Raw genomic sequence first — 15,926 nt, 5'->3', positions numbered from 1 at the left:
TCATCCTTAACCATGCATGGTAATGCATGCCTGTAATCCCAGCTACTTGGGACGCTGAGGCAGGAGAAACACAAACTGGAGGCCAGCCTGGACAACTTAGTGAAACCCTGTCTCAAAATAAAAATTAAAAAAAAAAAAAAAGGACCCTGGATGTACTCAGTGTTAAGAGTGCTTGCCTAGCATGGGTGAAATTCTGGGTTCAATCCCCAGCACCACAAAAAAAAAAAAAAATTAAAAGACAGATGTAATGTAATGTAATGCTTGCCCGTATTGATTTTCTCCAAAATAAAGTTTATCCTTCAAAAAAATAGTAATAAAAGAAACTACTCATATTAACTAAAAAGTAATCCACCCTGTTGTGATACATGGGTTAATAATAAATAATCATTCACCAGAAGAAAATGAAATACATCAAAGAATGCTGGCCATTTCTTGCAAAATAAGCCCCTCTCTGAAACTACCAACCCATTAAAAAAAAAATAAAATAAAATAAATAAATAAATAAATAAATATATATATATATATATATATATATATATATATATTTATTTATTTTAGTTGTAGATGGACACAATACCTTTGTTTATCTTTATGTGGTGCAGGGGATCGAACCCAGTGCCTCCCGCATGCTAGGCAAGTGCTCTACCACTGAGCCACAACCCCAGCACCCCCAACCCATTTTTTAAAAAAAATAGTACCTTGATCCTTTTGTGGTGATGGCTTTGATTTATCAGGTACAGAAGAATTTGAATAAACTACAGCACCAGGTACTGGTCCTAAAGAAAGTGTGTGATTTGAAACATCATTTAATGAAGACACAGCACCCCAGCTGGCAGAACCTGCATCCATGTCTCCAGGTGAGACTGCCTCAGAACTGCCAGGCTGATTCTGATAGGTTGATGGGTCTGAAGATTCAGCTTTGTCAACTATGGTCATTGTTCAACTCTGCAAAAGACGAAAAGCATACATCTCTTTCATAAGGTTCGAGAAAAGTAATCCATTTATCCTAACAATGTATCTTGGAAAAGTTTTCTAGCCATTTTATATTATCTTCAAACAAATCACCCAAATATAAAAAGAACAGAATTTTATACCACGTTTGTAATAATTTCCTTGGGACATTTAGAATCATGCTAATACAAATATTTCAACAATTTTTACTTTAAAATCTTCAAGAATGCATTTAATTAGAACTTCCTATTCTATGCCCCATAACATTATATTTCAGCTTATAATCAGGTACCTCAATTTCCATTTCTATATTTTTACTAACTTCATGCTTTTTTCCTCACTATTGCTTAAAACTAGAAATATTATATACAACACTAATACATTTGACTAAGTTTTCAATTCAAATAATTTCTCAGGGACAAGTATTGGCTACATGAAGAGTAAATCTAACTTTAATTTTTAGCTTAAAATCCAAAATGACATTATTAAAATACACTGCTTTAAAATATATATATATATATATATTTTTTTAAAAATTTTAAAAGTATATATATATACACACATATATGCTTTGTGTGTGTGTATGTGTATATATATGTATATACATATATATACACACACATATATACTTTGAAACAAAACTGCTTTTCTGTAGTGGTTCATTATGACTTTTTAAATGAAACCTGTTAAGACTTTACTAATATCAAACCTGAACACAAATATGTGATACAAAAGTAATTATAATTTTTCTCTCTGAATCCTATTGTTAAAATCTACTAATTGAGCATTTTCTATATGCTAGGCATTGCACTGTATGCTGAACATATATTAACTTGCTTACTTTTCATAATGAACCTACAAAAGACCAGAGATTCCGGAGACTATAAAATGAAGCAATTATAACAAACTAGTCAGCAACTGGGACTAGGAGCCAGGTCCAATAAATGCAGCTGGGCTTCCTTCTGGCTAAACCACCTAGGAACATAGCACTTTTAGGAACGTTCCCAAAATTGCTCAGGCAGCTAAATCTAGTTACCCCCGTGCAGAAAACCTTTCAGGGTCAGGCATGGTGGCACATGCCTATAATCCCATCAGCTCAGGGGCTGGGCAGGAGGATTCCAAGTTTGAGGCCAGCTTCAGCAACTCAGCAAGGGTCTAAGCAATTTGGCAAGACCCTATCTCAAGCCAAGCATGATGGCGCACACCTGTAATCCCAGCAACTCAGGGGGCTGAGGCAGGAGGATCATAAGTTCAAAGCCAGCCTCAGCAACTTAGCTACACCCTATGTAACTTAGTAAAACCCTGTCTCAAAAATTAAAAAAGGGCCGGGGATGTTGCTCAGTGGGTAAGCACCTCTGGGTTCAATCTCTGGTACCAAAAAAAGAAGAAAAAAAAAAGAAAGAAAAAGAAAAACCTTTCAGGAGTGCTGCAACTGCCCTTTCACAGCACCTTGTCCTAATACCTAGACTTGGCACTCTCTGACCTAGTAACACCTCAAGCACTCCCATGTCACATTCCCATCATACTACCTGCTCCAGACTCTGTACATGCTCTTTTCTTTCATCTACTCTTTTCCATCCTACCACCTTCAGCCAGTGAACTTCTCAGATTAGAATTCATTTCTTCTGCCAACACTTCCTTGACCACTCCTTTTTTGCCCAAGACTGGGTTAGAAACCACTTCTAAAACGTCCCCCAGCACCCCATGCTAATTTCTATGGTAGCACTTCAGCATTTACTTTACATCCATTTTACTTATTGCTCTCTGTTATGTTCTTAATTATATCCCCTGACTGGTGTGGAGAAAGCTTCCATACACTTCACTTCTTCAACAAATGAATAAAACTTGCATTTGTTTTTAGCACTCAGTTTGTCTTGTATGATTTATATACAACATCTCATTTAATACTTTAACAATTCCAAAGTAGGAACTGCCTTAAATTTTTGTTTTTAAAAATATTCAGTAAAGGGGCTGGGGATGTGGCTCAAGCAGGAATGCGCTCGGCCTGGCAAGCGTGGGGCGCTGGGTTCGATCCTCAGCACCACATAAAATAAAGATGTTGTGTCCACCGAAAAACTGAAAAATAAATATTAAAAACAAATTCTCTCTCAAAAAAAAAAAATTCAGTAAAGTACAAAGCATTATGAAATATCCATGTATATACTTGCCACTTCAAATATTACCAGGCACTTGCTGTTCATGATAAGGTTGTTTATAAAAAGGCTCAATTTTAGGACTGGAGTTGTAGCTCAGTGGTAGAGTGCTTACCCAGCACCTGTGAGGCAATGGATTCAATCCTCAGTACCACATGAAAAAATAAAGGCACATAAAAGAAAAAGGCTCACCAGGTGCGCAGTGGCACACGCCTGTAAATCCCAGCAAGCTTGGGGAGGCTGAGGCAGGAGGATTGAGAGTTCAAAGCCAGCCTCAGCAAAACCAAGGCACTATGCAACTCAGTGAGACCTTGTCTCTAAATAAAATACAAAATAGTAATGGGGATGTGGTTCAGTGTCCTACACTACCCTCTTAGTTCAATGCCCAGTACCCCCTCCCCCCAAAAAAAGCTCAATTTTGGTGGAGCATGGTGACACACACCTATAAACCCAGTGATTAGAAGAGAACAGTTTGAGGCCAGCCTCAGCTACTTAAGTGAGGTCTTCAACAACTTACCAAGACTTTGTTTCAAAATAAAATATAAAAAGCACTGAGGACCAGGAGTAGCACATGCCTGTAATCCCAGCAATTGGAGAGACTGAGGCAGGAGCATCACAAGTTCAAAGCCAGCCTCAGCAACTTAGCAAGGTCCTAAGCAACTTAGCAAGACCCTGTCTCTAAGTAAATAAATAGGGCTAGGGACATAGCTCAGTGGTAAAGCACCCCTGAAAAAAAAAAGGGGGGGGGGGGGCTGCAGATGTTGCTCTGTGGCACAGCACCCCAGGGCTCAATCTCCAGTACCAAAAAATAAAAATGTTCATTTTGTTGTTTGTAATTTTTAATTAAGGCAAGATTATCATTCCCAAGAGACACAACCTTAAAAGTTTTGGGATGCTCATGTAGCCAAAGAAAAACTGTTAATCAGATCTTAATAAGCTAAATATATATATAAATTTTAAACAACCAAGGACACGAGATCTTCATTCAGAAAGGGTCTTTCAGAAGAAAGCTTGAGCCGATCATTTAAATAAAGTTTACACTTTCCACATCAAAAAAGCAAAAGAAATTATAAAAAGCTGTGGAGACAGGAATAGGAAAATAAAAAGAGGAGAAGGAAGTGGGTGAGGAAGGAAGAAAGCCAAAATCAAGTAATAAGAAAAGGTTAACTCAGCCTTTTTTACAACAATATCAAATAGCAGCAAAAACCTTGATTCTCCTGGGATAAATATCCCCTCCAATGATTAACAAATTGACCAAATAAAATCATTTTATTTGTTCCAGTAAAAGAAAAAAGAAAAAGAAAAAAACACTCTTGGGAAAAATTTTAAGGAAAACACAAATCATTAATAACAATATTTTCATTTTAATTTTGTAAAAACAAACCAAACCCATCCACTCTTTATTTATATAGTCAGCCAATGAAATCTTACCCTAAAACCATCAGGTATCAAACTAAACTCCATCTGCTACAGAGACAACCTTTCTCCAAACCAAGCAATGTTAAGACTTAGGATTCATGTTCTTTATGCCCAGTAAAGCCTCTAAATATTACTGTTACAAATACCAACACTTTGAAGTAACAACTTCAATGAAAAGTTTAACACCTTCTAATGATATACAAAGTTATAAGAGCATGTTTTAAACAAACAAACAAAACAAAACAGGAATATGAAACAAAGTTGGATTGCATATGAAAGAATGAGACAACTTCACAAATGTTTCCTCTGCTTTAAGTACCATCCTTTACTCAAAAGCCTTAGAATTCCCAAGTCCTTTACATGGTATGTCTCCCTCGTAGTGACCAAATGCTAGATATTACTTTTTTTAAAATTATTTTTAAAGAATATCAGTATTTAAATTATGCGGCATTCCACATACATTGAAGTAATAACATGGACACATTTAAAAACAAACTGTTACACTCTATTTCAAAAACAATGTAATCCAGGTTCTTCTAGCATTTCCGTTTTAAGTGACACACACACACATACACACACACAGAGAGAAGCTTCAAAAACAAAACTTTTGATTTTAATTATATTTAAGTGAACAAAACGATTAACCTTAAACCTTTACAAACCAAATACTTACTGTCGCCTTGATTCAATGATATAGAAAAGAAAGTGAAACTGACCCTAAGTAAAAAACAAACAAGTGAAACTGATTATTCATAGACCCTATGCACTTTGAATGAGTAACACAATAAAAAGAAAATTGTGTTTAAAAAATACAAATCTTCGAAAAAAATTTAGGCTCCAAGGACATGTATCGGAACCTGTAAAATGGTTGTTACTTTGAAAAGGAGGCGTTAACTAAATAGTTTTCCAACCACTTTTACTGTTACTTGAGTGTATTTACTTGAAATAACCAACATGTTTTCCCATAAACAAGTAAGCCCTAAGGCCTTCGCGAATATAAAAGAGCTATTCAATGAAAGTAATCTCAACGGTATTCATTATGGAAAGGTTAAAGTCCTAGATTGTAAAACTTCTGTTCGGTCAAATTTTCCTTTCAAACATCAGAAACGGACCCCCTCTCATCCCCGCCTTCTCCAGGTAAGTTGGCTCTTCCTGCCCCAGAGATAAAGACCCAGAGGGAGGCACACACGCTTTGGGGGACGCGCCACCCGGCTCCTCCTCTCCCGAGGCCAGCTGCCCGCCCGCCTCCCCTCCGGTGCCCGCACCGCTCAGGCGGCCGGCGTGGGCACTCGGACGCTCGGCAGAGGCCAGGCAGACTGCCCCGCGCGGGGGACCCGGGAGCGGGGGACCCGGGAGCGGGCGCTCCGGGTGGGAAAGTTTGTCTCTGTTAGGGATGCGATGGGGGCGGGGAGGCCAGCTCAGAGCTCCGAGGGGCGCCGGGGCCCAGAGGTGGCAGCCACGCGGGGGGCGGCGGGCTGGCGGGGGACGCCGGCTCCGCGGTGGCGGTCGGCACACGCCCACCCCGGCAGCCCAGCGCTGGCCCGGCCGCCCCGGAGCCGCCCGCTGGCCCGCCGGACCCCCGGGCCGAGGGGGCGGGCTGGGGCCAGCGGGGGTGGGCGCGCAGTGTCCATGGCAACCAGGGGGGTCCGGCCTCCCCGAGCAGCCCGGCCCGCCCGGCGCCCGCCCGCCACGGCCGCCGCCCCCTCCTCGGCGGCCTGGCCGGCCGGGCGGTGGCGGCGCTGCCCCCGGCTCGGCGGGGTCCCAGGCGGCCCGCGGCTGCGGAGGGAGCGGCGGGCGAGGGGCCGCACCAGCCCCCGGCGGGCCGCGCCGGCTGAGGGGCGGCTCGGCCAGCAGCGGCCCAGGCGAGCGGGGAGCTCGGCGGGCCCCACGCCAGCCTGCGGCGGGCGGAAGGAGGCGGGAGCTTACCTGACCCGACTCGGCGCTCGCTCCATCCCCCTCGGCCGCCGCCGCCGCCGCCGCCGCCGCCGCACACAGCCCAGCCACCCGGCGGGGGACAATGACGTGCCTCCATCCGGGCACCGCCGCCGCCGCCTCCGGGTCAGCGCCGCGCCCGCAGCTCCCCGCCGGGCCGCCAGGGGGCGCGCCAGGGCCGCGCCCGCACGCGCCGCCGCCCAGGGGCCGTCGCTCAAGAGGCACGGCGCTCAGCTAACGGGCCCGGCGAGCACGGGAGGGGCTGTCGCCAAAGGGCGGCGGGCGCAGGCCGGCCTCGCACGTCAGCAGAGCGCCGGCCGACCGACTGAGTGGCTACGCTGATTGGCCGAGCGGGCAGCAGGGCGGGGCGGGGCGGGGCTCTTTCCGTCCCGTTCGCCCTAGGCAGAGCCGCGCGGCGGACGTCGGGCTCTTGAGCTGTCCCGCTACGGGATGCCAGAGCTCTGGCCCCCGAAGATCGATGGGGCTCAGAGGAAAGCTCTTCCCTGTGCGCCTCGCCCTGCCCGAGTGCGGAGCGTGACCCTCGGCCCTTCGGTCAGTGGAACCCCACCGGGGCGGGGCGCTGCTCTTCAACAGGCTGCACACTCTTTTACATAAGGAAGGCTGATTTTTTTTTCCGGGTGCTGAGGATGGAACCCACGACCTCACGCATGCTAGGCTAGCGCTCTACCACCGAGTTACACACCCAGCCCCAAAAGGAGAATCTTAATTCTGGCTTTGGAAAATGACAAATCCCTGCCACCTTGTCAAAATTTCACCTCGAATCCTAGCGTTCTGCCTGTCTTTGGGGGTCAGTGGCCTGGCTCTTGCACCCCAGTGCTAGATTCGTACTTGTATCACTTATTGGACGTCTGACCGCGAGGTCCAACAGAACTAGTTCATCGTTGCATCTCCCCTACACCATGACTGTTCCATCTCCTGCCTGCTTTGAGGACATGACGTTGTCGTGCAATGGCCTGAATTTTCCACCTCCTCTGCCTCTCTTCTCCCCCAACATGATCTAACCCCTTAAACCAAGTCACGTCAAGTTGATCCTCCCCTCTTCGAGTGGCCCTTTACTCTCTCACCAAGCGCATTCCAACAGTCCCGTTCTACCTTCATTTTGTAGCCAGGTAAGACACAGATCAGAGACTGTGTATCCCCATCACAGACCCTTCCTCTTCCTATAGAAAGCCTGAAGTCCTTAGCCTGATGTTGAAAGCCCAAGTTTCCTTTCCTCTTTTCTTATGTCAGCCATAACGGACTCTTTCCTACAAATCTCAGCACCCTGCCCCACCCTGCCCCACCCCACTTCTATATCTGCTGACAGAAAGCCTAACCATGCCTCCTCCACTGATACTTTATAAAATATCAATTGTGGGGCTGAGGTTGTAGCTCAGTGGTAGAACACTTGCCTAGCACGTGTGAGACACTGTGTTCGGTCTTCAGCACCACATTAAAATAAATAAAGGTATTGTAACTACCTAAAAAAATAAAGGTATTGTAACTAACTAAAAAATAAATTATTAAAAATAAAATATCAGTGTGTATTTGGAGCAAGAGGCTGCAGTACTTGAAGGAAACAAAAGAGAGAGAGAGAGAGAGAGAGAGAGAGAGAAGGAGAATCTCTATACTCCAGAATTCAGTGTCCACTTTCAGGTCCACTTTCTTCCTGATGAAGGATGGTTGTGGAATTTCGCTTTTACAGCATTTTCAATACTACTAAGAGATGTCAAGAACAGAACAACTACAGGGATGAACTCAGTGATTTGCTTGCCTTTTCCAAATGACTTATAATCGATTAAATCAGAATGCTAAGGAACTGAAGAGCCAAATCCTTGATATTCACCTGAGCCTTGTGGTATTTGAAAATGTTTCCCTTAGAAACATATTAGATGTTTGACTTCTAGCTGGGTGCAGTGGCGTACGGCTGTAATCCCAGGGCTCAGGGAGGCTGAGACAAGAGGTTCTCAAGTTCAAAGCCAGACTCAGCAAAAGTGAGAGCCTGTCTCTAAATAAAAAACAAAAATAGTACTGGGGATGTGGCTCAGTGATTGGGCACCCCTGAGTTCAAGCCCCTGTAGCAAAAAAAAAACAAGTTTGACTTCTAATTTCATTTTGCATTTCCTGATCTATTGACAAAGTGCCCTTTCAGTCAGTTCCTTAAATCTTTGCAGAGTACCTGAGCAACTTGGATAGAAAAAGAGATTAAATAAGTAATAAGTAAATAAGTAATTCAGTGAGACCTTGTCTCTATGTAAAAATACAAAATAAGGCTACAGATGTGGCTCAGTGGTCAAGTGCTCCTGAGTTCAATCCCCAGTACCCCAAGAAAAAAAAACAAGACCAAAACAACCCTTTGGGTCTTGAAAGGGAAACTGCATCTTCTTCCTACTCCATCTGTCTGTATGACCTCAAAACAAAGAAAGCCCTTTTCCTAGAGTGGGGGCAGTTACTCTAGTAAACTGACAACATAAATGAAAAAGTTACAAAGAATATGAAGAAGTCCCTGACTTCATACAATTGAATCATTAACTGATGGTTTGCAAATTTGTCCCAGAATCGTGTTTTCATCCAGGCCAGCCCTTATTCCAAAGTTATTTCACTCTGCACCTGCTTCGTTCATATAAGCCATGTGATCTATAGACATTACTTAGCCTGTCCCCTTTACCAACACCGTCATTAGATATCAAAGATGGATGAAGTAGTTTTTCTGAGGACCTCCAGACACTTAGGAAGTCTGCAGTGGGTACTGTTAATACCTTATCCAGATACCCTCTACTGACTGAAGTAACCATCCCCTCTCCCAGCTGCTGAATGTTGGCTGCTAATCACTGGCAGCTGCTGCCTCCCCCACCCACCCTGTCCTTTGAGCCCTTATTCTTAGCTGAAGGGATCCTCTTCTCCCACTGAGACTATATCCTTGCCTAACTTCTCATCCTTCTCCTTCCATTCCCCTTCCTCCCCTCCCCAGAGCACTCCTTCATATCCCCATTTAATTCATCAGTGTGGCCCCTGCAAAAACTGGATGGATCAGGGAGGATGACAATGAATTATTGCCAACTTAACCATCAAAACCCAGCTTATTTTCCTCATACCTACTCCACCTCTTAACAATCTTCTTATAATCACCACAAAAATGGGAATAGTATTTAGAATTTCTTAGTCAACCCCTCATTAAAACATGAGGGCTGGGGATGTGGCTCAAGCAGTAGCGCGCTCGCCTGGCATGCAAGCGGCCCGGGTTCGATCCTCAGCACCACATACAAACAAAGATGTTGTGTCCGCCCAGAACTAAAAAATAAATATTAAAAAAATTCTCTCTCTCTCTCTCTCTCTCTAAAAAAAAAAAAAAAAAAAAAAAAAAAAAAAATTATTAAAAAAAAAACATGAAGCAGACCCTGTAGCTGTACATTTTACTCATAATCTCTAAGAACAAAGAAAAAATGATACACATACCAAAAAGTAAAATAACACAAAACACATTCAAAATATTGCCACACTAATAAAAAAAGAAAGAGAGGCAGCAAAGGTGGAAGGGAGGAAGAAAGGGAAGAGTACCTTCTTTGCACTGTTTAACAGTGCTCAGATGACACAATCAATAGACTTGTCTTGCAGACCACTGGAGAGGGTGCTGTTTAGAAACAGACTAGGTGTAAATCCCAGCTCCGCCTTTTCTTTATTAGTTGTTAGTTGAGTCTTGCTTTGGACTGCCAGGAAATGAAAGACTGGTTTAATTTATCAAATCCAATTTGACCTTAATCATTAACACCCCTACTCCACCCTAGACCAACATGACACTTCACTTCCAAGCCTTAAAGTTTTCAAGGCAGCTTATATTTGATCTCTGAGGAACACAGTCTCCTAGAAAATCAGCCTGAGACTATGGCTAGCTGAATCTTAGGCCTCACAGAGATCTGCATAATTGATTACTTCACATTGTCACCATGTTCAAAAAGAGACAGTTAAAGGGAACACTTGAAATGGGACCTTGAGGTTTAAATTAAAAAAAAAAAAAATCCAGGAAAAGAAGAGCTAGGAAATAGATGCCAGCATTTCAGGAGCAAATGCCAATTTAGAAAAAAATAAAATCTGTTTCTCTGTTACATTGAATTTTATGAAATGTGCAAAAATTAAGATTGATAACACAGTTGATAACAGGATGATCCAGAGGTTATAGTTTGATTCAAATAGACTTAAATTTATTTTTTATTTTTAAAATTTTTATTTATTTATTTATTTATTTATTTTTGGTACTGGGGATTGAACCTAGGGCACTTTGCTACTGAGCTAACATCCCCATATTTTTTTTTTTAAAAGCAGGTTTTTCACTAAGTTGCCCAAGCTGGCCTCAAACTTGTAGATCCTCCTGCCCCAGCCTCTTGAGTAGTTGGGATTACAGGCATGTGCTACTGTGACCAGCTAGTCTGGGAGTTTCAAAGAAAAAAAAAAAAAAAAGTGGTGCATACCTATAATCCCAGTTACTCTGGAGTTGAGGCAGGAAGATGGCAAATTCAAGGCCAACCTGGGCAACTTAGCAAGAAACTATCTCAAAATAAAAATAAGAATGGGGATGTAGCTCAGTGGTAGAGTAGTTCTGGGTTTAATTCCCAGTACCAAAAATAATTTTTTTCTGCTGAAATCCATATACTAGCAATATCTAATAATAATAATAATTATTATTATTATTATTATTATTATTATTATTATTATTATAAGAACAGAAACAAAATACTAAGGAATAAATAATAAACATGAAAAATATGCAGGATGTTAAGCTCATGACCAAAGGACCTAAAGAAATACTTTCTAGACTGGGGTATAGCTTGTCTAGCCTGCACAAGTCCCTGGGTTCCATCCCTAGCACCACAAAAAATAAAAAGATTTTCTGACTGAAGAGGTCTACCTCAATTTGTAAAGATTCAAAGTAAAATTTAATTGATCCCAAATAGATTTTTTTTGTGAAACTCAATAAAATTCTGATAGTCTGAAGATTAAAATTAGTTTATCCGTATAATACAATTAGTCTGAAAAGGACTCCTTGTGGCACTCTAAAATATTTTGAATATTCATCTGGGTGATAAAGCTACTTATGAATACACTCAACACTTAGCTGTCTCTAGCTCTTTTCTTTTGAAATAGTTCTGTTGCTGTTAACCTAGCATCAACTCTGGAGGCCAAGGAGAGGGAAATTGTGTTAGTCCCCAAAGTCCCGGTGCTCAGTGAGCTCTCAGGATGTTTATATAAAGCAGTTAAGCAGTCAATGATGTACCTGGAAGAGAAGGAGAAAATAGCAGGATGGTGCAGGGGTGTAGAAATTGGGGAGTGCAGGTAAGTGGGAAGGGAAAGCTCAGAGCCCACATCAAACTTAAACCTGGAGGATTGAGTTTCAGTGGACTAGGTGAACTGAGGACTGAGCAACTCAAAGAGATTCAGACACAAAGATGGGTAGAAAAGATCAAGACAGAAAAAGATAACTCAGTTCACCTTGATGACTTTGAAAGGAACAATTCACACACAGCTTTATCAGAACAATTTCTCAACATAGAATTGAACAAAATAAAGGCTGCTAAAGGGGAAAAAAAATCTTCCACCAGTCTTAGAATCTCTGATCTGAAGAGTGACAAGGATTTTCTGGGATAAGTGTCTCCAGAGCAAAGTGGAAATTAAGAGCATTAACAAACAATAGTGATATGAAAAATATTGAGAGGTAATGTGCTTCTAAAGAGGTACCTGATTGAATCACTTAATTCTTGGAACTGAAAGGTAGATACTACCAGCATTGCCTTTTCATATATGAGTTAACTGAGACAAAAGGAGGTTAAGATTACACAAGCAGCCGGGCACGGTGGTTCACGCCTATAATCCCAGTGGCTCCGGAGGCTGAGACTGGAGTTCAAAGCCACCCTTAGCAACCCATGTTCTTACAGCTCCAAGCCAATACTGCTCAGTGTTTTCTGCGATGATGATTACAGTATGTGCCACCTAACAGAGTAGCCACAGGCACATACAGCTATTGAGCACTTGAAATGTGGCTTGGTGTATAGGTTAGTCAACTTTCCATCACCAGTTTGAGATAATCTACTTATAAAAAGAAAAGCTTCTGGCTGGGGTTGTAGCTTAGTGGTAGAGCAGTTGCCTAGCACCTGTGAGGCACTGGGTTCAATCCTCAGCACCACATGAAAATAAATAAAGGTATTGTATCCATCTACAACTAAAAAAAACAAAATTAAAACAAAGAAAAGAAAAAGGTACATGTTGACTCACAGTTTAGAGTCTACGATCAACACTCATTATTTTCTGATTTTTGTTTTATTTTAATTATAACCATTATCACAGATATAAAGTGGTACCTTGTTATGGTTTTTTAAAATTTTTGTTGTTATTGTTGTATATGGACACAATACCTTCATTTTGTTTGTTTAGTTTTTTTTTTGTTGTTGTTGTTTTATTTTTTTGTTTGTTTTTGTTTTTTTTAATATGGTGCTGGGGATGGAACCCAGTGCCTCATGCATGCTAGGCAAGCGCTCTACCACTGAGTCACAAACTCAACACTTGTTATGGTTTTGTTTGATATTTACTTAATTATTAATGTTGTACAGCATTTTTCATATGCTTTTTGGCTGTTTGTATGTCTTCTTTTGGTGAAATGTCTATTTATAATCAATTGCTCATTTTAAAGTTGGGTTGGTTGTCATTTTGTTAAGAATTCTTCATATTGGATACTATACCCTATTAGATGTCTATAGTAATTTCAAATATTTTCCCTTATTCTGGGGCTGTTTTTTTTTTAACCCTCTTAATAATATCCTTTTATACACAAAAGCTTTTAATTTTGATGAAATTCAGTTTATCTGTTTTTTGTTGTTGTTATTTGTGCTTTTGTTGTATTTAATAATTGCTAAATTTCTATTGTGAGATCATGAAGGCTTGCACTATGATTTCTTCTAAGAATTATAGTTTTAGCTCTTAAATTTAGAGTTATTTTTATATTGTGTGAGGTAGGGGTTAAACTTCATTCTTTTATATGTGGATATATAACTGATTAGAACTATTTTTGAGAAAATTTTTCTTGCCCCCTAGAATGATCTTGGTACCCTTGTCAAAAATCAGTTGATCAGCTGGGTGGCACTTGCCTATAATCCCAGAGGCTTGGGAGGCTGAGGCCAGAGGATCACAAGTTCAAAGCCAGCCTCAGCGATTCAGCAACCCATAAGCAACTTAGTGAGATCCTGGTTCAAAATAAAAAATAAAAAGGGCTGGGGATTTGGCTCACAGGTTGAGTTCCCTTGGGTTCAATCCCTTATAAAAAGAAAAGCTTTTGGTGCCAAAATAATAATAATAATCAGTTCATCAGCTAGGCATCCTGGCCCACACTTGAAATCCCAGAATTTGGGAGGCTGAGGCAGGAGGATTCCAATCTCAAGATCAGATTCAGCAAATTTAGGGAGATCCTAAGCAATTTAGAGAGACCCTGTCTCAAAATAAAAAAAAAGAGCTGGGGAATGTGACTTGGTGGTTAGAGTGCTCTGGGTTCAATTCCCAGTACCCCCCCAAAATGAAACAACTTTTTCTGTTTTGTAAGGTCAAAAGCAATGTACCCTATTTTCATTTATTGAGTCTCCTTTTTCTTAGTCAATCTAGCTAAAGGTTTGTTAATTTTATTAATCTTTTTAAAGAACCAATTTTGGTTTAATTGCTTTTCTCTTTTTTTCTTATATTTTCTGTTCCATTTATCTACATTCTATTATTTCCCTCCCCCTATTAACTTTGGGTTTACACCTCTTTTTAGTTCTATAAGCTATAAAGTTGGGTTATTAAAATGAGAACTTTTTTTAAAAAAATGTAGGCATTGCAACTATAAACTTCCCTTGGAGTACCGCTTTTCCTGCATGCCAAAGTTTTTATTGTTTTTTTTTTTTTTTAATATCAAGGTGTTGTCTAGTTTGTGATTTCTTCTTTGACCAATTTGTTGGTTAAGGATACTTTATTTAATTTACATATGTTAATGAATTTTTCTAGTTTTTCTTCTGTTGTTGATTTATAACATCATACCATTGTGATCAGAGAAGATATATTGCATGATCCCAGGCTTTTAAAATTTATTGAGACTTGTTTCCTAACGTATGTTCCATTCTGGAGAATGGTGGCATATAGAGTTGTTCACCTCCTTTGTTTCCTTATTGATATTCTATCCATTATTAAAAGTGTGATATATTTGAGTCACCAAACTATTATTGTAGATCCATTTCTCCATTCAATTCTGTCCCCCCCACCAACTTTTTTTTTTTTTTTTTTTTGGTATTGAAGTCAGGGGTGGTAAATTACTGAACCACATCCCCAGCCCATTTTATTTTTTATTTTGAGACAGGGTCTCTCACTAAGTTGCTCAGGTGAGCTTTGAAATTGTAATCCTCCTGCCTCAGCCTCCCAAGTAGCTGGACAAAACAAGTACTCATGTTCATGCTCATCTACAGATTATATCTTTAAATGTTGTGTGCCCTTTAAACAGAATTATTATTTTAGGCATTTGTCTTTTAAATTCACATAGAAAAAGTTAAGATGTTACATACCAAAATTATAATAATACTGGCTTTTATATTTAGCTATGTTCTTACCTTTATGAGTGTTCTTTATTCCTTTGTATGACCTTCAATTGCTATCTAGTATCTTTTCAATTTAGCCTAAAGGACTCCTTTTAGCATATCACATATTACTAATAAATTTCTTTAATTTTTGTGTATCTTGGAATGCCTTTAACCTCTTCATTATTTTTTGCTTTCTTGGTAATGAGGATTGAAGCCAGGGCCTTGAGCATGATAAACATGTGCTCTAGGGCTGGGGATGTGGCTCAAGCGGTAGCGCGCTCGCCTGGCATGCGTGCGGCCCGGGTTCGATCCTCAGCACCACATACAAAGATGTTGTGTCCGCCGAAAACTGAAAAATTAATATTAAAAAATTCTCTCTCTCTCTCTCTCTCTCTCTCTTTAAAAAAAAAAAAAAAAAAAAACATGTGCTCTAATGCTGAACGACATCTTCAAACTCTACTTTCAGTACTTTATATATGTTATCCCACTGCCTTCTGGACCTTCTGATGAGATATTAACTATTAATCTTAGGATTCTTAGTATATTTTCAGTCACTTCTCTTGCTGTTTTCAAGATTTGATTTTAATCCTTTGGCTACTGTATGCCTTGGTATAGATCTCTGTATGTTTATCCTATTTGAAGTTGGTTTTATTTCTTGGGTGTGTAGTCTCATGTCTTTCATCAGACTGGGAAAGCTTTAAATTATTATCTGCTCAAAAATTCTTTCTATCCTTTTTTTTCTTCTGGTACTCATATGTATATTAGCTACTTTTTGGTGTCCCACAAGTCTCTTAGCTTTGTTCATTTTATCATTTCTTTTTCTTTCTGCTCTTTTGATGAGGATGTTTCATTTGAGCAATTTTCATATTTTCTGATTCTTTCTAAT

The 15,926-nt window shown here is 40.6% G+C and overlaps 1 protein-coding gene across 4 annotated transcripts in view; it reads right to left on the bottom strand.

Annotated features, from left to right (window-relative positions):
• Usp42 (ubiquitin specific peptidase 42) overlaps positions 1-6,524 on the bottom strand; it is a 47,628-nt gene extending 41,104 nt beyond the window's left edge. For 2 of the 4 annotated variants that reach the window (XR_011705482.1, XM_027953282.3), the window contains exons 1-2: positions 6,450-6,524; positions 699-945 (exon numbers count right to left, since the gene is read on the bottom strand). Coding sequence is in view for 1 of the 4 variants with exons in the window: in XM_027953282.3 (XP_027809083.1) it covers positions 699-936 (238 nt within the window). In the remaining 3 variants the exon portion in view is untranslated. Of the gene's footprint in view, positions 1-698; positions 1,412-5,196; positions 5,294-6,449 lie in introns of those variants that run through there. The other 2 variants (XR_011705484.1, XR_011705483.1) reach the window with 2 other exon arrangements.
• Between the last annotated feature and the right edge of the window lie 9,402 nt (positions 6,525-15,926).

The sequence above is a fragment of the Marmota flaviventris genome, chromosome 19 (genome assembly GCF_047511675.1).
Source record: "Marmota flaviventris isolate mMarFla1 chromosome 19, mMarFla1.hap1, whole genome shotgun sequence".
Classification (NCBI taxonomy): domain Eukaryota; kingdom Metazoa; phylum Chordata; class Mammalia; order Rodentia; family Sciuridae; genus Marmota; species Marmota flaviventris.
This window is presented reverse-complemented; position numbering and strand designations above follow the sequence as displayed.